The following is a 25,640-nucleotide window of genomic DNA, read 5'->3' on the forward strand; positions in this document are numbered from 1 at the left end:
TAGGGGACCCCCTAAAATCCCCTCAAAACCCCTGAAATCCCCCCCTCGACCCATCGAAACCTCCTCAAGGACCCCTCATCCCTCCCCAGCACCCCCTAAACCCTCTCAGTGACCCACAAAACCCACCTGAGACTCCCCAAGCCCATTCAGGGACCCCCAATCCCCCCACGGGCCCTCCAAACCGTCTGGGACACCTTAAACCCCCTAGAGACCTTAAAACTGCCTCAAAGGTCCCCGCAAAGCCTCCCAGGAACCCCAAACCTCCCCAGAGACCCCCAAAGCCCACCTGGGACACCCCAAATCTTCTCAGAAAACAAAACCCCCATCAGAGCCCCCCAAAACCCTCCAGGGCCCTTCAACCTCCCCCTCGAGTCCCTTCAGGGACCCCTCAAAACGTCCACAGGAACTCCCGAACCCCCCCCCTAAACCCTCCCGAGCCCTCCAGTCTTTCCACCCACACCCGCGCTCCCCGCAGCCCCCGAGGGGATCCCCAGACCCCGCTCTCGCCGCCCCCCCGCCAACTCACCCAGCGAAGTGCAGCGGCCGCAGGCGAGTCCTCCTCACTCCCGACCACGAGGACAAAATGGCGCTCGCTCCGCGCGCCCTCCGCCTTTACAGACCCGCCCCGCAGCCAATCAGCGCGCGGCCACGGCCCCTGCCCGCCCTTCGCCACGCCCCCACCTGCGCGGTGCATTGTGGGAGTTGTATTCCCTGCGGTGGGGGAGGACCGGACTTGTTGGGTTTAGTTTTTCTGTCTTCTTTTATTTTCTCTTTTTTATTTCTTTCTTTTCTTTCTTTTTTCTTTCTTCTTTCCTTTTTCTCTTTTTTTTTCTTTGTCGTTCTTCTTTTTTTCTTTGTTCTTTTTTTTTCAAAAATCTTACAACAACAGATAATCTGCCACTGTTCCAGGTTTGTGAGGATTTCCAAGATCACAAACGCTGAGACACCAAGGGTGGAAGCCAAGCAACTTTATCCTGTCCCTTGCCACAGCCTTCAATCCACACCCAGCCCTGGATTTCTGCAAAGCCGCTGGGCAGGAGCAGGAGATGGAGCTGGTGCTCGGCGGGAGGGGCAGCAACAACAAACCTGGGTCTTTGGCACAGGGGAAGGAATTTAGTGCTTGAGGGGTTACATTCCACAGGCTCCCCTGGGGATCAGCCTATGCTTGGACAGTGAGAACAGCAAGAACATTCCTAATAAAAATGCCAGAGGGAAGGGAGCGGAGGGGGAGCAGGGGCAGGAAAAGGAAGCAGAGCGATGGAAGATGGGCTGGGGCGGTCGGGGCTGGGGGAAGGCAGGCTGGACAATGCCTTGTTTGGTCCAGCAGCTGGACCAGCTCCAGGGCAGATGTCGGGGGAGCCTCTGCCACAGGGACATGGACAAACAGACGCTACAAAAGCTCTCAGAGGGGTTGGGGGCTCTGGGCGGGGCTGCGCTCTCGCCTCAAGCCAGGATATCCCAGGGCAGTGGAACAACAATTCCTGTCAGCTCCCAGCAAAGATTATTGGGGTTTGCACTGGGGAAATATTGACGCTCCAGCTTCCTCTTCTGTTTTTAGAACTTTGAGCTTGCAGTCGGGTAGAAGGGCTGGTGGGGGAGTGGGAAGAGACCCATTTTGAGGGACACATCTCATCCCTCAGTTAGATGGAGCTAAACCCCTAATCTTGCTTAGGAAGAGCTGCTGATGCTCAGTTGTCTTCTTTCCCTTCTGCTTTAGTGGGATGTTACATTTCCCTGCAGTATTGGTGATAGAAGGGTATGTCAGCTGGAATGGTTTGGTTCTTACAGAAAGCATAAATGCATTTTAAGGAAGGTATTTTTACATAGGTGAGGCCTCCAAAAAAAACCCCAAACCCCCAAAGGTAATATAAGTGCAGAATAAAGTGAACTTTGGGGTTTTCTTCTAAATTCTTGGGTAGAAAAGCCATCCCAGTTAAGGACAGCAATTTATTGCATTGCTGAAAAAAAAAAAACAAAACAAAACAAAAAAACAACCAACCAACAAACAGAGAAATCTGACTTTGTTCTCTTTCAGATTTGTTTTTGATCATAAGAATCCTTCTAGTGAAAAGGGCTAATTTACTCTTTCTAGAGGAATGTTTTAAGTGTGATTATCACAATATCACAGCTGATGAAAAGGTCTAAACTAGGACATTGACCATGAATGTGTTCCTGCATTTAGGATGTGGTGCTTAACATTCAAGAAACAATAGAACTGCAACACATTTATAAAGGTATCATCTCAAAATGTTCACTCTCGCTCTGTAAATACATGTCACAAGGATTGTAGAAAGCTTGCAGTATCCCATGAAGTACATGTGGTATTTTATCAGTCTAAATATGCATAAGATTTTCAAGATTTCTGCTGGCAATACTCCATAACTAAAGTAAATTTTCCCTTTGGTGCTGCACTAGTTTATGATTTAATTGTTACTGACATTCCACCAGTCAGATTAATAGCTTCACCAAAGGAAAGGGAAATAATCCTGTATTAATTAAAGAGAGCAACTGAATTCCCTCACTCATCTTATCTTTGGCTTTCTAAGACAGTGATGCACTTCAGCTTCCCTACAGAAACTTCCACTAAAAAATAGCTTGAGGTGATAGTGAGAGATCCATATTGAAGGATGTGCCTGAATTATCTTTAGGGAGGAGACCTTTTTGGTTGGTTACAGACAATGTGCCTGTGGCTCCCTTTTTCTGTCTGGGTTTTTTTCCCTTTCTTTTTGTCAAAGGCTTTGGAAAAGGTGTTTTGTCAAGAGAATAATATTCATTTATAGCAATGTGAATGGTTTCTATCCTGTACCATTGAAGGCAGTCATCTAAATACCCATACCCATGCCCTTGAAAATAAAACAAGGAGAAAACATGGAGTATTTGTTTGAGACCAGATACATTGAATGTAGTTCAGTAACATGGAAAGGCAATTGCTGTTATTTCACAGAGACATTTCTTTGTATGCTGGAACTGAGAGTAGCAGCAAAAGCTAAAAGCCTTTCAATGTGTCTTTGTGAACACACTGTGGATAAGATCAAAGGAGCATTCAGAGATTGTGTTGTGTGAGCTTTTTTCCCTCAGATCAAAACAAGGAGTAATTAATGCTAAATCCAGCAGATGGATTTCAAGTAATAACTTGGTCCAGTTTGTCCAACTGTGTCCAAACAGGTGAGGAAAATCTGGAACTTTAGAAGGGTTAGTTTTTTACTTCATTAGCAGGATATCCAGGGGTGCACCAAGTGCCTGCCAGTGAGGAGCACAAGAGACCAGGAGACAGTGACAATATTGTTCTAATGTTAATGTCACTGGAGCACAGAATGAGGTCACATCTGAGTTATGTTTCTTAATTTAGTGATTGGGAATAAAGAGAAAATCACATATTTGATGACACTTTAGGATTTATTTCACACTCTTAACAACAAGGTATTTTCCAGCTGGACTTTGAATAAGGTTCCACGGTGTATTGCAAATTAGTATCTCAAGTTAACAGTCTACTTCTTCCCAAACAGAAATCTTGTAGGAAACAACTTGTACAAGAGCACTCTATTGTCATCCTCCAAAACCTTGGAGAGGTCCCAGAGACCCCTCAGGAAGGAATTTGGGGCCTCAAGCACAGGACCCGTATATAGAGGCTGAGGACTCAGGGGTCAGTGGCGTGAAGATTGAGGAGAGAAGAGGAGTAGCCTGAGAGGTCTGGAAGGGGGGTGTCAGAGCTGGTGGAGCTTTTCTTTCTGTCAGAAAACAGCCTAAGAAAGAACTAGTGCCACCAAGGGCAGCTGGGGTGGCCTAGACTGGGGACAAGAAGTCAGAAATTTCCCTCTGAGGTCAGTTTTGTGGTGCAATATGTCACAAAGAAGGAGTCTGGATGAACCCAAGGCTTTGTGTGTGCAGGAAGAGCCAGGGAGGACACAGAGATGTCAGTGCAAGAAGGTGCCAGCCAGGTGGGGCAGCCAGGGGGATGAGGACAGCCTGCAGGGAAAGGGGCAGGGCATGGACACCGTAGGACAGCCTGGGCTGGAGAGGAGACAGGGATGGGGAGAAGCTGAAAGGCCCTGCCAGAGCCACCTTCTGCAGGCCTTTGGCCATGGCTGCTGTCTGTGCCCCTGATGCCAGGAGGAGGGGAGTGGCCCTTGCAGCCCTGGGGCCTCATGGCCTCCTTGTCCCTGCTCAGCAGCCTGGCAGGTGCCACCCCATGGTCCTGCCCTTGGCATTGCACATCCCACATCCCAGTGCCCCAGGAAGAGCCCTGAGGAATGAGGCAGGGACAGGGGCTGGGGGTCAGGGCTTGGTCCTCTGGATCAAGGAAACAAGTCAAGGTTTATTCAGCATCAGAGACACCTTTCCCTTGCTTGTCCATCCTTGTCATCACTGTCTGCAGTTTTCTGCTCCAACTGGAACCTGGGGACACGTTCTCAGTTGTGTCCCTCAGTGAGATTCATTAGCACTACAAGAAACTTCAGTGTTTCAATCTCATTTTGACTTCTTGAGAAGTTGTTTGAACTTCCTCTCAGGGACTGAGTCTCATGTAAAAAACATCAACATCCCCTGAGGGTCATGAAATGCCTGGGGCTGTTGCTGTGCTGCTGAGCTGGGCCAGGCTCCTGGCACACAGGGAGCTCCTGGCAAGCAAGAAGAGCTTCAAAGAGACAGCTCTGCTGGTGAGCAGCTCCTCTGCACAGCCCAGCAGGGCTGAGGGCACTGCCTGCAACACCCAGGGCACAGGAGAGAAGGCAGAGAGATGAGAGGCAGCCTGGGCTGGGAGGTGACTGAGCTCTCACTACAGGAGAAACCTTCCCTGCATTTGAAAGAAAGAATTCTCTGGCTGTAGGAAAGTTCAACTTGCCTTCCTGGAGGCATCTCCTAAAGCTGGCACATCCCACAGCTTCTAGGATCTTTCAGCAGGACTCTCCCAGTTGCTGCAGTGCAGGGGAAGTGGCCATATGGCAGAGCAGGGCAGGAGCTGCAGGCAGCAAGGGCAGAGAGGAGAAGGGAGCAGGAGGTTCAAGGGATCCTGGGCTGGGAGGACAGGGCAGAGCTGCTCAGGGCAGGAACCTTGCCAGCCCTTTTCCACGGTCAGGCTCTGGCTGCAGAGCAGTGCAGGCGAGTTCCTACAAGTGCTTCTCCCAGCTGCCAAATGGCAGCAGTGGCAGGAGCTGTCAGGATGGCTCTGCTGGATTTGCTGGGGTGCAGCAGGAGAAGCTGCTGCAGAGCAGGACTTGCTGCTGCCCCATCAGAGGCCCAGGGCCAGAAGGTTCCCTGTGCCAGGGCTGGCTGTGGGGTGGGAAGGTGGGGGTGCAGCCAGGGGTGCCCAGGGCTGTGGTGCAGAGCAGGGTCCTGCCCCCAGGGCTCTGTGTGCTGGGGCAGGGACTCTGCTGCCTGCCAGGGTCAGCTCTCAGCCCGGCCAAGGAGCTGCCACAGCCCTGCAGGGAGAAGGGGTGGGTGGAAGGAGTGACCCCCCATGGCAGGGCAGGGCAGGGCTGGGCAGGGCCCTTCAGCTGCAGGCTCAGGGCTCCTCACAGCTTCAGCTCCACCTCCTGCCATTTCCAGGGGCCCTTCTCAGGAAGCACATCCCCCCAGAACACCTCCCCCTTCCCAGCCACCGCAGGCTGTCTGGGATCTGCTCTGCAGCCCCTGCCCAGGCAGAGCTGCCGCTGGGCACTGGGCTGGGGATGGCTCTGGCAGCACTGGCAGGGAGCTGAGCTGGGCACAGGCAGGGGCTGCTGGCAGGAACAGCTCCTCACCCAGAGACAGGCAGGCAGGGAGAGGCAGCTGCTGCCACAAGGGCTGGGCAGGGGGATGGGGGCCCCTCCCTGCTGTCCCTGTGGCACAGACCCCTTCCCTGAGCAGCTCCTGCCTGGGCTCCTTTCCCAGCCTAAGCAGAGCCTGTGCCCTCAGGCCCACGGGGGCTGGGCTGTGCATTGCCCTGCAGCAGCCAGAGCCCAGGCAAGGACAAGGCCCTGATTTCCAGCTGTCTCTCTGTGTCCCTCCTCCCTTGGCAGCAGCCCTGTGGCATTTCACTTCTATCTCCTGCTGCCTGGGCTCTCCTTGTTCTCACCATTGGGTTTTCTGAGCCACTATGGGATTTGGAGGGGGCAGATTCCTGTACAGACGCAACCCCATGGGTGCTGCTGTGGGGATGTGTCTGTGGGAGCCAAGTGCCAAAGTGCCCTCCAGGCACCTTCAGGTTATTCAGCTGTTTGCCTGGGTGTCCTGCAGGGCTGCAGGTGCCCTCCAGAAGGGCACAGCTCTGCCACAGGATCTCTGTGCTGCACAGGATCCCCATGGAGAAAACTTCTCAGTGCTAAATCCATGGAAGTGCTCTGGGCAGCTGTACTTGGGAGCTGCAATGATCCCTCTGTGTGGCAGTCTAGGAGGATAGAGATGAGATCCTAATCAGGCATCCTGAGGAGAGGCAAGGATTCTCTCAATGTGCTATTTGAACCAGGATTCCTCTGATCCCATAAGTGTCTTGTTTCTTTTTGCAGAGAATTCCTAAGGGCCATCCCCTTTCAGCTCCAAGCTGCCAGCCAGGGGCAGCTGTGAACGGGAAAGATGGCCAGCTCTTGTCTCTTCACCGAGACCACTCCTTTGCCTCTCAAGACTCACAAGATTTCACTTGGAGCACAGTGTACCCCAAATCCCCTCCCTCTGTTCTGCCCTTGGGCAAACTGTGACCAGCAGTTCTGGAAACACTTTGATACATCACAAATGCATTTAATTGGAGGTCACCCTGTGCTCCAAGTTGCCTCTCACTGCACAGCAAGACGGATTCCTCGGGAGCCCATTCCAGGGTCCCTGCTCTCAGTGCCCCCTTCAGCCAGCAAAACCCAGAGCTCGGGGAGAGGGATGCAGAGAGATCTTCCTGAAAAGAGGCCCTGAATGTTGAATTGCTATGAGACATGCAAGATGTTTTGCTGATTGAGTCTGGCCTAATTCAGTTCTGCCTTTTTTACCTCAACAGAAAATCATACTCTGAGGCAGCAAATGTCCAACAGCAGCTCCATGCCCCAGTTCCTCCTCCTGGCATTCGCAGACAGGCGGGAGCTGCAGCTCCTGCACTTCTGGCTCTTCCTGGCCATCTCCCTGGCTGCCCTCCTGGCCAACGGCCTCATCCTCAGTGCCATAGCCTGTGACCACCACCTGCACACCCCCATGGGCTTCTTCCTGCTCAACCTCTCCCTCACAGACCTGGGCTGCATCTGCACCACTGTCCCCAAAGCCATGCACAATTCCCTCTGGAACACCACAACCATCTCCTACATGGGATGTGCTGCACAGCTCTTTTTCTTTGACTTCTTCATGTCAGCAGAATTTCCCCTCCTCACCATCATGTGCTACGACCGCTACGTTGCCATCTGCAAACCCCTGCACTACGGGACCCTCCTGGGCAGCAGAGCTTGTGCCCACATGGCAGCAGCTGCCTGGGCCGCTGGGTTTCTCAATTCTCTGCTGCACACAGCCAATACATTTTCCCTGCCCCTGTGCCAGGGCAATGCCCTGGGCCAGTTCTTCTGTGAAACCCCACACATCCTCAAGCTCTCCTGCTCACACTCAGGCTACCTCAGGGAAATTGGGCTCATTGGGGTTGGTGCTTTTCTGTTTTTGATGTGCTTTGTGTTCATTGTTTACTCCTATGTGCAGATCTTCAGGGCTGTGCTGAGGATCCCCTCTCAGCAGGGACGGCACAAAGCCTTTTCCACGTGCCTCCCTCACCTGGCCGTGGTCTCCCTGTTCTTTAGCACTGGCGTCTTTGCCTACCTGAAGCCCCCCTCCATCTCCTCCCCGTCCCTGGACCTGGTGGTGTCAGTTCTCTACGTGGTGGTGCCTCCATCAGTGAACCCCCTCATCTACAGCCTCAGGAACCAGGAGCTCAAGGATGCCATAAGGAAAATGATGACTACGTGTTTTTTGAGAAGCAATAAACTGCATCTTTTCTTCTGCAGAACACTCATTGTGGAACTTATTTTGGGCCCAGCCTGCCTTCTAAAGCTTTTGATAGTGTTGGGGGGCTTTTCTTTTTTGTTCGTCTGTTAATGTTAATAACACTGAAATTTTATTCTTCATCCCATGTAATTCAGTCTCTACCTCTTTTTTTTTCACCCACAAAATGTACTACTCAAGAATCATGCTTTGTGTGCATTTAAGCAAAATAAAAGTTTGTGCAGCAAGGTGGTTGTCAAACATCCTCCCTGTGTTAGTTTGTACATGAGGAATCACAATCTCTGAGTGTAAGAAAGGACACAAATGCTTTTTTCCAGATTCTTCCTCCAAGACCTCCCCTGAAGCTGGAGGGCATTTCCATGTTTGCAGATGTGGAAGGGAAAAGAGTCCCAGCACTGCCAGGGAGCACCTGAACTGGGTCTGTTCAGAGCTGCTCTCTTTGCACTCCCACCCTCTCCTTTCCTGTCCGTGCCCAAGGCCTGAGTGCTCTGGCAGCTCAGTCACTGTCCTGCTGTGGGTCAGGCCTGTGAGCACAGGCAGGGACAGGCCCTGGGCACTGCTGGGACAGGGCTGGGCTCCACAACAGCAGTTCCAGCAGCAAAGGGGTTCCCCTCCAGGCACTTCCTGAGGGTTGAGGTCTTTTCCCAACTCTGGTATCGAGAAGAAGTCCCTGGATTCCTTCTGTTCCATGAGGTTCCCCAGTGTCACAGTGGCCTCTTGATTCCATGAAATTCCACTGTGGCCCAGGGTTTCTATGTTTCCAAGAGGCCCTGCAGTGCCATAATGGCCTCCTGATTCCATGGGTTTCTGCAGTGTCACAATGGCCCCTTTCTTTCAGGAGGTTGCCCACTGTCCCTGGGTTCCTTTGGCTCCATGGGGCCCTGGAGCATCCCAGTGGCCTCTTGATTCCATGGGTTTCCCCAATGTCACAATGGCCCCATAATTCCATGAGGTTCTGCAGTTTCACAGTGGCTCCTTGATTCCATGAGGTTGCACCGTGTTATCACAAAGCTGAGCCCATCCTGATGAAAGTTCTGAGGAGGTTAGGAGGAACTGGGACAAAAGAGAAGGAAAATTAGGGAAGGAAAGAGGGGCTTGACCAACAGAGGAAGGATTTTGATGAGGTAAAACCAGGTTCAGAGAATGCTGAGGGTGCTGAAACAATGACTGGGCAAACACTCCTGTTAGGCTGTTACTCTCTTTGTAACCTGAAGCCCCAACACTACCTAAAAGTGCTGCCCCTCCCATGGAAAGGAATCCACTGCTCTAATTCCAACCCAGAAAAAGCGCAATCCCAGAACTCCAGACTTATTTGTCCTCCAATGCCCACCCCATTCCCAAACCTGTATTACCTGGATGAAAAGCCAAGCTTTAATCCTGATCCAGCCCAACAAGCTCTTCTCCTAATCATGAACTGCCAGCAGAACAACAAACCTCCCAAAGTTCTGCCCAATCCCGACTCAGAGCTCTAAACCCCAAGCCCTGACCATTCAGCACCCCCACAGCCCTTGGGAGCAGGGCAAGGACCTGGAGGGCCCAGAACAGGCCCAGGGGGTTGGCAGAGGAATGAGAGGTGACCTGGATCTGCTCAGCTCTGCAGTGACCCCCAGGAGAAGGGCCTGGGCTCTGGGAGGGATGTCCTGTGGCACAGGGGCTCAGGATCCAAGTTAATAAGGCCAAGTGCACATGGCAACAACCAGAGCTGGTGCAGAGACATCAGGGAGGGTCTGGAAATGCTGCTGGGAGGGGGTGGGAAAGCAGGAGGGGTGTGTGCAGCCTGCAAGGCCAGAGCAGCAGCAGGGCCAGGGCAGGACAGCCTGCAGGAGAGATGGCCAAGGGCTCTGGCAGGGCTGCAAGGCCCAAAGGCACCCAGGCCTTTGTCCCCTTGCCTCTGGCAGCTGCCTCTGCCACTCAGGCCACCACAAGCCACTTTTCTGGCAGGTTCTGCACTTGGTTTCTGCTTCGCCCCTCCCTCAGGAGCCTGGCAGGGGTTGCCCAGTTTTGGCCTTTGTTGTTCCTCCCCCTCCCATCCCAGTGCCCCCCAAACAGCCCTGAGCCAGCCGGGAGGGACAGGATCTGCTGGGCCAGGGCCTGGGGCTCAGGCCTTGGCCTTTGTGCTCCACAAAACCAAGGCAGGCTTTGCTCAGCATTGCAGGGGCCTGCCCAGAGCCTTGGTCTGCCTGCACTCCTGGCCTCCAAGGAGCTGCTCCAAGGAGTCCCTGGGGAGGCTTTGGCAGTGCCTGCCCTCAGTGGGGCCCAGCAATGCTTCAAGGCACTTGGAGTTTGGCTTCTGACTTCTTCAGCAGCTGCTTCAATCTTCTCTCAGTACCTCAGGACCATGGGCTGGGCTGCAAACACACCGTGGGGCTCATTAAATTCCAGAAATCCCTCAGGATCTCTTTGTCTTCCTTTAATTGTCTTCAAGGCAATTTCAAAACAAGTCTTCAAAGTTTTTACTTTTTTTTTTTAATTCAATGATGGATATTTTGTAGTTCAAGGAAGAGGTGACAGAGGTGTTCTCCAAGTGATCTTGATGCTGAGGGTCTCCTCAGGAGATCCACACTGACCATGTATGATCAGCCTTGCTCCTCACCCCCCAACCTCACCAGTTCTGACATGGCCCATCTTGGACTGACAGCTGATGCAGCTCCAAACACATTGTGGGACTCATTAAAACACGGAAAAACAAATTATTTTCATTCCTTTAATTGTCTTCAAGATGTCAACAACAAATTGGAGTTGTTTTGTAGTTTTGCTAAGGAGGAAGATTTTAAAGTGGAAGTCACAAAAAATACATATATATTTATGTAAAGGAATGATTTACACAGAGCCTTGGGATGCAAGAGGATCAGGGTGCAAAGGATTTAGAAACAAAGACAAGGGGGCAAAAGACATGAGTAGCACTTAATCATTGACCAATTGAGCAGTTTTCAAGTGATTCAATAGCATTTGCTGCAATTTTAACACTGACTGAATTATAGATTCACAACAACAACCTTCACACCACAGTCAATTCACACCCACACCCAGGCAGAGATGTGTGGACACATCAAGAGCTGGGTGGGTAAAGGTCCCTCTCCCAAATTCTCCTTGTTGTCAGGGAAACACTCCCCCAAATCCCTTTGTGTTTCCCACCAGACAAGGGTCACAGCTGGAGGAGTGTTTGTTGAGGGGGGTCAGAGTTGTCCTGGACATCAGCGAGGGTCTTTGGAGTGTTGCAAACTGGAGGGTTCCCGAGCTGGGAGAGGCTGCCAGAGGTGTCCCACTGAGAGGGAGGTGCTGGGGAGCTGCCAGGGCCTCCCTCAGCCCTGCTGGTTGTGGGCTCCCAAGGGGACTGGCTTTAGTTATCTGCTGAATTTCCATCCTGGTGTCAGGAATGACTGGAGTTTCCAAACTATTTGGGAATTGTATCCAAACTCTTCTCTTTGGGTTAGGGTTCAGGTAGGGAATATTCTACAGTTTTCAGGGGATGACTCCTTATCCTGTGTTCCCCAGCTCTTACACCCATCCAAATCAGCTGGATGGTTTATTGACAATGTGTCCTGAGGGGCGGCACCTCCGATGCCATAGAAACCCCTCCCCTGGATTAGGAAACCTTTGGAATTCAGGAGCTGTTCCAGTGGAGCATGAAAATGAACAGCAATTTTCCTAAAGCCCAGACCCCAGCCGAACAAAGCCAGGCCCCCTCAGTGGCAGAGCAAAGGTCCCCCATCCCTGTGTCCCTGTGGCCGCTGAGGCGGCAGCGCAGGCCCGAGGCGGTGCCGGGTCCCGGTGCAGCCGGGGCAGAGCGGCGGCTGCGCGAGCGGCAACCCCGGCGGTGAGTGCGGCAGCCCCGTGGGAGCGGCGGCTCCGGGCACAGACGCCGGCGGCAGCCGCTGTGGCTCCTGGAACCGAGTGGCCATTGGGACACTGCAGGGCCTCCTGGAATCCAGGGGCCGGTGGGACACGGGGGAGCCTCTTGGAGCCAAGGGAACCCTGGGATATATTGGAACATCAAGGAATCAAGGGGCCATTGTGACACTGCAGCACCTCATGGAACCAAAGGAACCCTCAGAGTTTTTGCAACCTCATGGAATCAAGGGGCCTTTTCTGGCAGGATGCTCTGCTCTGATAATACCTAAAAACTGGTCAGAGAATGCAAACAATGCAAGCTCTCTGTGATGAGTTACTGCTGGTGTCAAGGTGCTGTTTTTAATGTTGAATTCTGCTAAACCCAAAATGCTTCATGAAACTTCAAACACACATCCTGCTTTCTGAAGCAGGATTTGACAGATAAGCTGCTCCCTGGCCTGCAAATATGTCTGGGAGTCAAACCCTTGATAACTATAAAAGCTCCGTCCAACTGTCATGGGGCAGATTCTTCCACAGACTTCCTTGAAGTGTGTGGAGCTTCTGCCATGAAGCAGGGACAGCTCTTCATGGTCACTGCCCAGGGGTTAAGTGAAAGAGAGAGAACTACCCCCTGTCATTGTGGGGTGAGTTACCCCAATCTCTACTTCAGGATTGTTTCTTTTTGCTGGCTTTGATCCAATTGCTTTAATAGAGTTACTTTGATAGACTCCACTGTCATATCTTACACTATACTGCTAGGAGGTTTTTGCTTTTATACTGTGCAGTAAATAATTCTCTTTAAGGTCTTTTGTCTGTTCATTTGTCTGATCAATTGTCTGTTCATTTGTCATAATAAATCATTCATTTTATAGAAATATTTCTGATTTACCATCACTAAAACCTGCAGGACAAAGTGATTACATCACACCTCTAAAATTCCTTCAGTCTAAATCAAAATATGAGTCTGAGATTGGATCCAGCCACCCCCAGGCTCATCTCTGAGAAGGAATTTAGAAAGCAAGGGGGTCCTTTCTGCCCCTCGTAGCTCAACGAGACGGCTTCTGCCATCAACTTTGTCTAAGCCTTCCACCCCCCCAGCCCCAAGCCGTGACACATGGGCATGTCTTGTGCATGCAGTGCAAACATGGACTCCTGAGCTGGTCATTGGATGTCCCTCCTTGGAGGGAAGAACAAGCCCAATGGCCTGGGGTGAGAGGCCAGTGCTGGGAGCGGCGCTGGCTGTGCCAGGGCACTGCTGGGTGCCCCCACCCTGAGCACTCCCACCCTTGTGCTGGTCACTGTTGTTTTCCTCTGCAGGGCGTTGTGTTGGGCACATCCTGGAGAGCAAAGTGGAAAGCAGATGGAAGCTTTGAGGCCCTGGCCTGAGGAGATGCCCCTGCAGGATGGCAGTGCTGCTGCAGAGGTCAGCTCTGTGCCAGCAGTGCCCGTGGCTGTCCCTGCCTGCAGTCCCTGGACAGTCCTGCAGCAGGACTGGCACCGACTGCCAGAGCACTGAGGCCTCCAACAACACAGGGCTCTGAAGGACAGTGTGGAAGGGAAAGAAGAGGTGGCCAGGCAGGAGAAGGGCTGCTGCTCTCTGGCAGTGCTGCTCTGCTGGGACTCTTTTCTGGCCCAGCTCTGCACAGAGGCACCGACCCTGCAGCTGCAGAGAAGTCAGAGAGGAAAGATGTCATGTAAACAAGCCAATGCAGAGTTCTTTATTTGGTTTAAGCACACAGTGAGTACAATTCCCAATTCGTACAGCCTGTGGGCCAGGCTAGAAAGGCAAACACTGAATTGAAAATGGTGTTTATATATATATATACTTTTTTATATATATCTTTATACATATAAAGATTTTTTGATGTGAACAAATTCTCACAAAAATAACACCCCTACCAGAAGCAAAAAATAGAGAAGATATGGTGGGCCTTTAATGAAGTACATAAAAGGATTGGCCTTTAATGAGGTACATAACATGGAGAAGAAGGAGAGTTTGTTGCTTCTGAAAAACACCCAGTTATCAGCTTCCTCATGGCATCCTTGAGCTCCTGGTTCCTCAGGCTGTAGATGAGGGGGTTCAGTGTTGGAGATACCACTGAGTACATGAGTGACACAATAAGATCAAGGGATGGGGAGGAGATGGAGGGGGGCTTCAGGTAGGAAAAGAATAACGTGCTGAGGAACAGGGAGACCACGGCCAGGTGAGGGAGGCATGTGGAAAAGGCTTTGTGCCGTCCCTGCTGAGAGGGGATCCTCAGCACAGCCCTGAAGATCTGCACATAGGAGAAAACAATGAAAATGAAACACCCAATCATTAAACAGGCACTAAACACAATAAGCCCAAGTTCCCTGAGGTAGCCTGAGTGTGAGCAGGAGAGCTTGAGGATGTGTGGGATTTCACAGAAGAACTGGTCCAGGGCATTGCCCTGGCACAGGGGCAGGGAAAATGTACTGGGTGTGTGCAGCAGAGCAATGAGAAACCCAGCAGTCCAGGCAGCTGCTGCCATGTGGGCACAAGCTCTGCTGCCCAGGAGGGTCCCGTAGTGCAGGGGTTTGCAGATGGCAACGTAGCGGTCGTAGCACATGATGGTGAGGAGGGAAAACTCTGCTCTAAGAAAGATTATGTAGACAAAAACCTGTGCAGCACATCCTGTGTAGGTGATGGTTCTGGTGTTCCAGAGGAAATTGTGCATGGCTTTGGGGACAGTGGTGCAGATGCAGCCCAGGACTGTGAGGGAGAGGTGGAGTAGGAAGAAGTACCTGGGGGTGTGCAGGTGGTGGTCACAGGCTACGGCGCTGAGGATGAGGCCATTGCCCAGAAGGGCAGCCAGAGAGATGGCCAGGAAGAGCCAGAAGTGCAGGAGCTGCAGCTCCCTCCTGTCTGCGAGTGCCAGGAGGAGGAACTGGGGCATGGAGCTGCTGTTGGACATTTGCTGCCTCAGGTTATTGTTTTCTGTTGAGGAGAAAAAACGCAGAACTGAATTAGGCCAGACTCAATCAGCAAAACATCTTGCATGTCTCATAGCAATTCAACATTCAGGGCCTCTTTTCAGGAAGATCTCTCTGCATCCCTCTCCCTGAGCTCTGGGTTTTGCTGGCTGAAGGGGGCACTGAGAGCAGGGACCCTGGAATGGGCTCCTGAGAAATCCTTCTTGCTGTGCAGTGAGAGGCAACTTGGAGCACAGGGTGACCTCCAATTAAATGCACTTGTGATGTATCAAAGTGTTTCCAGAACTGCTGGTCACAGTTTGCCCAAGGGCAGAACACAGAGAGGGGATTTGGGGGACTTTGTTTTGTTCGAATTCCTCTTGCCAGAAGGAGTTTGGATGGTTGAAATCTGTGACATTTCTGATGTGCTCCAAGGGAAATCTTGTGAGTCCTGAGAGGCAAAGGAGTGGTCTCTTGGTGCAGAGACAAGAGCTGGCCTTCTTTCCTGTTCACAGCTGCCCCTGTCTGGCAGCTTAGAGCTAAAGGGGGATCACCCTTAGGAAGTCCCTTAAAAAAAGTAACAAGGCACTTCTAGGAGCAGAGGAATCCTGTTTCAAAGAGCACATTGACAGAATCCTTGCCTTTCCTCAGGATGCCTGATTAGGATCTCATCTCTATCCTCCCAGACTGCCACACAGAGGGATCATTGCAGCTCCCAAGTACAGCTGCCCAGGGCATTTCCATGGATTTAGCACTGAGAAGTTTTCTCCATGGGGATCCTGTGCAGCACAGAGATGCTATGGCAGAGCTGTGCCCTTCTGGAGGGCACCTGCAGCCCTGCAGGACACCCAGGCAAACAGCTGAATAACCTGAAGGTGCCTGGAGGGCACTTTGGCACTTGGCTCCCACAGACACATCCCCACAGCAGCACCCATGGGGTTTGTGTCTGGATAGGAATCTGCCCCCCCCAAACACCACACTGGCTCAGAAAATCCACTGGTGAGAACAAGGAAAGCCCAGGCAGCAGGGGATGGCAGTGAAATGCCACAATGGTGCTGCCAAGGGAGGAGGGACACAGAGAGACAGCTGGAAATCAGGGCCTTGTCCTTGCCTGGGCTCTGGCTGCTGCAGGGCAATGCCCAGCCCAGCCCCCGTGGGCCTGAGGGCACAGGCTCTGCTTAGGCTGGGAAAGGAGCCCAGGCAGGAGCTGCTCAGGGAAGGGGTCTGTGCCACAGGGACAGCAGGGAGGGGCCCCCATCCCCCTGCCCAGCCCTTGTGGCAGCAGCTGCCTCTCCCTGCCTGCCTGTCTCTGGGTGAGGAGCTGTTCCTGCCAGCAGCCCCTGCCTGTGCCCAGCTCAGCTCCCTGCCAGTGCTGCCAGAGCCATCCCCAGCCCAGTGCCCAGGGGCAGCTCTGCCTGGGCAGGGGCTGCAGAGCAGATCCCAGACCCCCTGCGGTGGCTGGGAAGGGGGAGGTGTTCTGGGGGGATGTGCTTCCTGAGAAGGGGCCCTGGAAATGGAGGAGGTGGAGCTGAAGCTGTGAGGAGCCCTGAGCCTGCAGCTGAAGGGCCCTGCCCTGCCCTGCCCTGCCCTGAGGGGTCACTCCTTCCACCCACACCTTCTCCCTGCAGGGCCGTGGCAGCTCCTTGGCCGGGCTGAGAGCTGCCCCTGGCAGGCAGCAGAGTCCCTGCCCCAGCACACAGAGCCCTGGGGGCAGGACCCTGCTCTGCACCACAGCCCTGGGCACCCCTGGCTGCACCCCCACCTTCCCACCCCACAGCCAGCCCTGGCACAGGGAACCTTCTGGCCCTGGGCCTCTGATGGGGCAGCAGCAAGTCCTGCTCTGCAGCAGCTTCTCCTGCTGCACCTCAGGAAACCCAGCAGAGCCATCCTGACAGCTCCTGCCACTGCTGCCATTTGGCAGCTGGGAGAGGCACTTGCAGGAACTCACCTGCACTGCTCTGCAGACAGAGCCTGACCGTGGCAAAGGGCTGGCAAGGTTCCTGCCCTGAGCAGCTCTGCCCTGTCCTCCCAGCCCAGGATCCCTTGAACCTCCTGCTCCCTTCTCCTCTCTGCCCTTGCTGCCTGCAGCTCCTGCCCTGCTCTGCCATATGGCCACTTCCCCTGCACTGCAGCAACTGGGAGAGTCCTGCTGAAAGATCCTAGAAGCTGTGGGATGTGCCAGCTTTAGGAGATGCCTCCAGGAAGGCAAGTTGAACTTTCCTACAGCCAGAGAATTCTTTCTTCAAATCCTGAGTAGGTTTCTCCCATAAGTGAGAGCTCAGTCACCTCCCAGCCCAGGCTGCCTCTCTGCCTTCTCTCCTGTGCCCTGGGTGCTGCAGGCAGTGCCCTCAGCCCTGCTGGGCTGTGCAGAGGAGCTGCTCACCAGCAGAGCTGTCTCTTTGAAGCTCTTCTTGCTTGCCAGGAGCTCCCTGTGTGCCAGGAGCCCAGCCCAGCTCAGCAGCACAGCAACAGCCCCAGGCAGCCCTTTCTCTGCCCCTCTGGGCTCCCTCCAGCTGTCCCTGGGGCTCCAGGGGAACCTGCTGGCACACAGCTGAAGGAAATAATGATGTGCCTTCTCTCACCTGGGCACAGACACTTCTTTCAGCATTGTCATTTCTCCAGACAGACACAGAGTTAAGTCCAAGAGTCCCCTTTTCATGTCCCATCATTAGACAGGAAACCCAGACAGTGCCCAGGAGGGATCTCCTTCACCTGTACTGAGGGAAGGGACTCAACTGAGTCAACAGAAGTGTCTCCTTGTGGCTCTGCAGACCTGGGGCCAGAAGGACACTCAGCTCCCTCCACAACCCCCATGGGCTGGGATTCCTCCTGCCCCACTTCAGTGGGCCCAAAACAGGCCCCTGCAGGTGACTCCTTGTCGCAGCTCCCCCGGGAATGAATGAAGACCAAAGCCAGGAGTGACCTGCTGGGACACAAACCCCTGGTTCCTCCTGAGAGGCCAGAGGTGACTGAGATTCCTGCTGGGAACTGCAGGCTCCAATGGAGCAGTTCCTAGGGACAAGGCAGCAGCTGTGGGATCTTCTTGGGGGCTGCTGGGACATTGCTTTGGCCAACTTCAGTGGCAGAAGGGGCCCACAGGTAGGACAGGGGAACCTGTCACTGTTCCTTCTGTCCAGGGCAGCCCATAGAGGTGTTCAGGTGACCAAATGGAGTCAGGTGGCACAGGGAGAGAGGTCTCTCTCCTGTTCTTTAGCGGGGTATTTTCTACATGTCCTCAGAGTACAATGGCAGTTGTCTTCTGGACATGCCTTCACTGCTGAACCTAATTGAGGGCAGCAGAGCCTGGATTGAACAGCCAAAGAGGGGCCTGTAGTGCCAGGGGAGGTGCCAGGGCTCTGCAGCACAAGTGCAGCAGCTGCCATGGACAGCACAGGGCCTGTGCAGGAAGCCCATCCCCATTCCCAGCAGTTGTGTGACAGACACCACCCAGGGCTTCTCAGACACATTGGGGGCCTTTGGGGCAGTGAGTGAATCCCAGCCCTGCAGGGACACAAAGGCTGTTACCATAGTAACTGCCCATAGCAATGGAAATGTCTGATGGTTGCCATGGTACCTGAGTGTAACAACAGAAATGTCTGATGGTTGCTGTGGTAACCGACCATAGTAATGGGAATGTATGATGTTTGCCATGGTAACTGACCATGGGAACAGCAATGTATGATGGTTGCCATGGTATTTGACTGTACCAGTAAGAGTATCAGTTCCCACGGTAACTGATAGTATCAATGAGAATGTATGATGGTTGCCATGGTAACTGACTGTACCAGTGGGAAGCATGATGGTTCCTGTGGTAACTGACCGTAGCAACGGGAATGTATGCTGGTTGCCATGGTAACCAAGCATAGCAATGAGAATCTATGATGGTTGCCATGGTAACTGACCCTAGCAACTGGAATGTGTGATGGTTGCCATGGTAACTGACCCTAGCAACTGGAATGAATGATGGTTGCCATGGTAACAGACCATAGCAATGGGAATGTGTCACAGTTGCCATGGTAACCGACCGTAGCAATAGGAATGTGTCATGGTTGCCATGGTAACAGACTGTACCAAAGGAAAGTATGATGGTTGCCATGGTAACTGACTGTAGAAAGAAAAATGTATGCTTGTTGCCATGGTAACCAACCATAGCAATGGGAGTGTATCATGGTTGCCATGGTAACCGATCGTAGCAACAGGAATCTATGATGGTTGCCATAGGAACTGACCATAGCAATGGGACTGTATGATGGTTTCCATGGTAACTGACCTTTGCAGTGGGAAATATGTGATGCTTGCCATGGTAACTGACCATAGCAATAGGACTATATGATGGTTGCCATGGTAACTGACCCTAGCAACTGGAATTTGTGATGGTTGCCATGGTAACTGACCCTAGCAACTGGAATGAATGATGGTTGCCATGGTAACAGACCATAGCAATGGGAATGTAAGATGGTTACCATGGTAACCAACTATGTCAATGGGAATATATGCTGTTTACCATGGTATCTGACCGTAGCAGTGGGAAGTATGATGTTTGCCATGGTAACTGACTGTAGCAATGGGAATGAATGATGGTTGCCATGGTAACTGACCATAGAAACTACAATGTATGCTGGTTGCCATGGTAACGGACTGTACCAGTGGAAAGTATGTTGGTTGCCATGGTAACTGACTGTAGCAATGGGAATGTATGGTGTTTTCCGTGGGAACTGACCATAGCAACGAAAATGTATTATAGTTGCCATGGTAAACGACCATAGCAAAGTGACTGTATGATGGTTGCCATGGTAACCGGCCATAGCAATGCTAATGTATGATGGTTGCCATGGTAACCGACCATAGCAATGCTAATGTGTGATGGTTGCCATGGTAACCTGCTGTAGCAATGGGAATGCATGATGTTGCCATGGTAACTGGCAGTAGGAACGGGAATGTATGATGGTTACCATGGCAACTGACCATAGAAACTGGAATTCAGATGTTTGCCATGCTAACTGATCGTAGCAACGACGCTGTATGATGGTTGCCATGGTAACTGATTGTAGCAGTGGGCCGTATGATGGTTGTCATGGTAACCGACCGCAACAATGGGGATGTGTGATGGTTACCACAGTAACCGACCGTAACAGTGGGAATGTATGGTGGTTTCCGTGGTAACTGACCATAGCAACAGGAATGTATGATGATTGCCTTGGTAACTGACCATAGCAATGGGACTTTACAATGATTGCCTTGGTAACTGACTGTAGGAATGGGAATGTATGATGGTTTCCATGGTAACCGACCATAGCAATTGGATTGTATGCTGGTTGCCATAGTGACCGACCATAGCAATGCGACTGTATGATGGTTGCCATGGTAAATGACAGTAGCAGTGGGACTGTATGATGGGTGCCAGGGTAACTGACCGTAGAAATGGCAATGTATGATGGTTGCTATGGTAACTGACCATAGCAACGAAAATGTATGATGGTTGCCATGGTAACCGAGCATAGCAATAGGAATGTGTGATGGTTGCCATGGTACCTGTGTGTAGCAATGGGAATGTATGATGGTTGCCATGGTAACTGACTGTAGGAACGGGAATGTGTGACGGTTGCCATGGTAACTGATTGTACCAGTGTGAAGTATGATGGTTGCTGTAGTAATTGACGGTAGAAACGGAATGTATGATAGTTGCCAAGGTAACTGACTGTACCAATGGCAGTGTATGATGGTTGCCGTGGTAACTGACCATGGCAATGAGAATGTATGCTGATTCCCATGGTAACCAACCATACCAGTGGGAATGTATGATCGTTGCCACGGTAACTGACTGTAGGTATGGGAATGTGTGATGGTTGCCATGGTAACTGACCTTAGCAATGGGAATGTATGGTAGTTGCTGTGGTAACTGACCGTGGCAATGCGAATATATGCTGTTTGCCATGGTAACTGACCATAGCAGTGGGAAGTATGTTGTTTGCCACAGTAAATGACTGTAGCAATTATGGTTGCCATGATAACCTACCATAGCAATGACAATGTATTATGGTTGCTATGGTAACTGACTGTGGCAATGGGAATGTACTCTATTTGCCATGGTAACTGACCACAGCAATGGGAATGCATGCTGGTTGTCATGGCAACTGTGATTTACTTAGGCTTTGAGCATGATATTTTCATCTGCAAAAACATTAATGAGTGCCCAGAGATCTCCCAAGATGGGCTTTAAAGGTCTCAAGCACATGAGCACTAAACAGGGGCTAAAGAACTGTGGCCTCAATGGTGTGGAGACCGAGGACAGCACAGGACAGCCCTGAGAGGGCTTGAAGAGAGGATTTAGAGATGGTGGATCCTTTTGTCGGAGCAGAAAAGAGCATGAGAAAGAAAGAATTAATGCCAAGTGCAGCTGGGGAGGTCCTGAGTGGACATGAGGAAAAAGGAATTTCACTCCATGGAAAACACTGGGCTGGAACACGTCACCCAGGAGGAGTCTGGATGAGCCCCAGGCTTTGTGTGTGCAGGAAGAGCCAGGGAGGACGCAGAGATGTCAGTGCAGGAAGGTGCCAGCCAGGTGGGGCAGCCGGGGGGATGACGACAGCCTGCAGGGAAAGGGGCAGGGCATGGACACCGTAGGACAGCCTGGGCTGGAGAGGAGACAGGGAGGGGGAGAAGCTGAAAGGCCCTGACACAGCCACTTTCTGCAGGCCTTTGGCCAGGGCTGCTGTCTGTGCCCCTGATGCCAGGAGGAGGGGAGTGCCCCTTGCAGCCCTGGGGCCTCATGGCCTCCTTGTCCCTGCTCAGCAGCCTGGCAGGTGCCACCCCATGGTCCTGCCCTTGACATTGCACATCCCACATCCCAGTGCCCCAGGAAGAGCCCTGAGGAATGAGGCAGGGACACGATCTGCCTTCCCAGGGGCGGGGGGTCAGGGCTTGGCCCTTTGGATTTAAGAAACAAGTCAAGGTTTCTTCAGCATCAGAGCCACCTTTCCCTTGCTTGTCCATCACTGTCTGCAGTTTTCTGCTCTAACTGGAACCCAGGGAGAAGTTCTCAGTTGTGTCCCTCAGTGAGACTCATTAGTACAACAAGAAACTTCAGAGTTTCAATCTCATTTTGAGTTCTTGAGAAGCTGTTTGAACTTCCTCTCAGGGACTGAGTCTCATGTAAACAACATCAAACCCCCCAGGGGGTCATGAAATGCCTGGGGCTGTTGCTGTGCTGCTGAGCTGGGTCGGGCTCCTGGCACACAGGGAGCTCCTGGCAAGCAAGAAGAGCTTCAAAGAGACAGCTCTGCTGGTGAGCAGCTCCTCTGCACAGCCCAGCAGGGCTGAGGGCACTGCCAGGGCAGCTCAGGGACACCAGCAGGGCACAGACAGAGCTTCAAGGGGCTCAGCACTTGCAGGAGGGCTGAGAGTTCCCTGCAGGAGGAATCTTGGCAGGGCTGCACATGGTGAGTCTGTGGCTGCAGGGCAGTGCAGGGGCAGCTCCTGGAGGCATCTCCTAAAGCTGGCCCAGCCCCAGCTGATGGGATGGGTGAGCAGGGGCTGTTTTGGAGCACTTTGGAAGAGCTGTGAAGCCGAGGGTGCAGCCAGGGGTGCCCAGGGCTGTGGGGTAGAGCAGGGTCCTGCAGCCCAGGGCACTGTGCTGGGCAGGGACTCTGCTGCCTGCCAGGGGCAGCTCTCAGCCGGCCTGGGGAGCTGCTGCCAGGGCTGGGGCAGAAGGGCTGTGGGCAAGGAGCAAACCTGGCAGCTGAGGGAGGATCTTTTCCATGTCTTGGTGTTGCAGAGTCACACCTGCTCACAGCTCCACACCACTACACCACATTGAATGGAGAATTTTTTTGCAAACCTCAGAAAAGACAGGGGCTACAGGAAAGGAATTAGTCCCGATGGCTGTTTCCTGCTTAGGCACTGTAGCATAAACATTGTTCTCTCAGTTCAGGAGGCTGCACTGAAATTCCAACTCTTTTACTCTCAGAGATGAATCTTTCAGGCAGTGTCAGAAATGAGCACAGGATCCTGGGCATTGCTGAGCCTTCCCTTGGGGGTTGGCACTCTCCTGTCCCAGCCTTTGACTTCTCTGCAGGAAGGCTCCTGTCCTGCTCTGTCCAGCACAGCTGCACGTCTGGGCTGGCACAAGGGACACTTCACAGAGCTGACCTTGGAAACAACATTGTCCTGCTCTCATCACTGCATTGTGGATGTAGTTTTCAATATCTGTTTGTGTGAAATCAAAGTGAATGCAGCACAAGGTAAAGAGCAGATGGGAAACAGGCTGAAGGACTCTGCAGCTCTCCTGGCTCTGCTTTTAACCACAGAGATCTGAGCCCTTTTGTCTCTTGTCTTTTCTAAAGATTCTTCACCTTTTTAGCAATAAAAATGAGAATTTTTACTCCTAAAAAGAACAGTCTGCAGATTTAATGGTGGAACATATCTAACAGAAGAATTATTCTAAAGACAATAGAAGCCTCTGTTCTGCAGTCCACACTCTTGTGATTAGGGGGGTCAGAAATGGAGCTTTTCCATTAAAGGTGGGTTACATCTGACATACCCTGTGATCATCAGAGCTGTCACAAACCAGCTCCATGTTGCACTTCAGCAGAGCAAAGCTGAGCCCTTGGCAGCACATGGGAAGAATTCTTGCTGCTCACAAAACTCTGAGCCAGCATAAGGGAAATATAATTATTTTGGGGGGATTACTATGAAAGATGGAGTATCTCTGCTGAGAGGGGTATCTCCTAGTTGTTCTGTGTCTTTTCCTTTTCTGAACAGACCCTGTCCTAAGGAACAGCAAATGTCCAACAGCAGCTCCATCACCCAGTTCCTCCTCCTGGCATTCGCAGACAGGCGGGAGCTGCAGCTCCTGCACTTCTGGCTCTTCCTGGCCATCTCCCTGGCTGCCCTCCTGGCCAACGGCCTCATCCTCAGCGCCGTAGCCTGTGACCACCACCTGCACACCCCCATGGGCTTCTTCCTGCTCAACCTCTCCCTCACAGACCTGGGCTGCATCTGCACCACTGTCCCCAAAGCCATGCACAATTCCCTCTGGGGCACCACAACCATCTCCTACATGGGATGTGCTGCACAGCTCTTTTTCTTTCTGTTCTTCATTTCAGCAGAATATTTCCTTCTCACTGTCATGTGCTACGACCGCTACGTTGCCATCTGCAAACCCCTGCACTACGGGACCCTCCTGGGCAGCAGAGCTTGTGCCCACATGGCAGCAGCTGCCTGGACTGCTGGGTTTCTCAATGCTCTGCTGCACACAGCCAATACATTTTCCCTGCCCCTGTGCCAGGGCAATGCCGTGGGCCAGTTCTTCTGTGAAATCCCACACATCTTCAAGCTCTCCTGCTCACACTCAAGCTACCTCAGGGAAATTGGGCTTCTCTCGTTTACTATCTCTTTAGGACTTGGCTGTTTTATTTTCATTGTTTTCTCCTATGTGCAGATCTTCAGGGCTGTGCTGAGGATCCCCTCTGAGCAGGGACGGCACAAAGCCTTTTCCACCTGCATCCCTCACCTGGCTGTGGTCTCTGTTGTTATCAGCACTGGCACATTTTCCAACCTCAAGCCCCCCTCCATCTCCTCCACATCCCTGGATCTGGCACTATCAGTTCTGTACTCAGTGGTGCCTCCTGCACTAAACCCCTTCATCTACAGCCTAAGGAACCAGGAGCTCAAGGATGCCCTGAGGAAAATGCTGACTGGATGCTTTTCAGGAGCAATAAAGTGTCTGTTTTCTGGTGTATAGCATTCAGAATGAGACTCTATAATGGTCCAGCCTTCCTGCTCAGGTTTTTCTTGCAGGTCATCACATTCTTCTTGTAATAATTTTCTGTGCAATGAAATATTGTTATGCATCTGCCTTCTAATTTAGTGTCCATCTTTTGACTTTGACACTGAGACTGTATAAATGATGAATTGTGTTCTCTGACTGTTTAAACAAAATAAAGGACTCTGCAGTGCCTTCTTTGTCCAAGACCCTTCTTCTTAGATGTTCCTAAAGGACAGCACACTGCAGGACAGGGTGTATTTGCAAAGGGGAGGGGGACAATATTCCCAGCCCAGCAGCAATGCCAGGGAGCAGCAGGGCTTGGTCTTCCCAGAGCTGCTCTCTTGCCACTTCCACACTGTCCTCCTGAGCCCCTTTCTTGCTGTAAGGCCTGAGTGCTCTCTGAGCACAGTCCTGTGGGCTGGAAGCCTTTGGAGCACAGGCAGGGACAGGCCCTGGGAACTTGTGAAGCAGAGCTGGGCTCCCTTACAGCATCTCCAGGATGCTGTGGCATCTTCTGAGGGCACTGCATGTACTGGGTCACTTGTTCTGTGACCTTGCTCCAGGGATGGAACTCTCCTGCAGTGTCACCATGACACTCCTGCTCTCTGCTTTCCAGGTTTCATTTTTAGATCCAGTCTTCTCCTCCTGTTCACAGGGACATCCTGTGAGTGCTTCAGAGCTGCCATCCTGGGGCAGCTCCTGCCCAGTGTGGGCAGGCACAAGGTCTCTCCAGCTGCTCCTCTCACCTCCCCAGTGCCACTGTTTTCTGCAGCCTCCTCATCCTTGCCCAGCACAGCCCTCCTGGCACAGTTGGACACAGCCCTTGTTCTACCCCCTCCTCAGGCACCTGCCCAACCCCCTCAGCTCCAGCCTGAGGGCCAGAAACCTTCAGGGCAGGGGGGCACCGGGGAAAATGCTGAGGAAACCTTTCAGCTGCACTCATATCCAATTGGAGGGGTTGGCCTCGAGGAAGAAATCCCTTCTCATTCTCCAGAACCACCAGGACAACCTGTGTTGTGTTCTGGGCACTAAACTGGAACTGTGGGATATCACAAAAGTTTTGGTGTTAGGGACATTGAGAAGGCTGGACAGTGTCACTGGGAGACCTCTCCCAAACCCTTGGAAAGCCAGAGCCATCCCAGAGCTTCCTGGGGCCTTGGCAAAGGCAGACATG

At 52.3% G+C, this 25,640-nt stretch overlaps 3 protein-coding genes across 3 annotated transcripts in view; all 3 read left to right on the top strand.

The window, feature by feature from the left end:
- LOC135405282 (zinc finger protein OZF-like) overlaps nt 1-25,640 on the top strand; it is a 168,540-nt gene that overhangs the window by 63,183 nt on the left and 79,717 nt on the right. The window lies entirely within an intron of this gene.
- LOC135404610 (olfactory receptor 14J1-like) lies at nt 6,982-8,031 on the top strand. Its single transcript, XM_064639342.1, has one exon. The coding sequence runs from the start codon at nt 6,982-6,984 to the stop codon at nt 8,029-8,031; it is 1,050 nt and encodes a 349-aa protein (XP_064495412.1).
- On the top strand, nt 23,483-24,442 carry LOC135404611 (olfactory receptor 14J1-like). Its single transcript, XM_064639343.1, has one exon. It carries the CDS (start codon nt 23,483-23,485, stop codon nt 24,440-24,442), a length of 960 nt encoding a protein of 319 aa, XP_064495413.1.

The sequence above is a fragment of the Pseudopipra pipra genome, chromosome W (genome assembly GCF_036250125.1).
Source record: "Pseudopipra pipra isolate bDixPip1 chromosome W, bDixPip1.hap1, whole genome shotgun sequence".
Classification (NCBI taxonomy): Eukaryota; Metazoa; Chordata; class Aves; order Passeriformes; family Pipridae; genus Pseudopipra; species Pseudopipra pipra.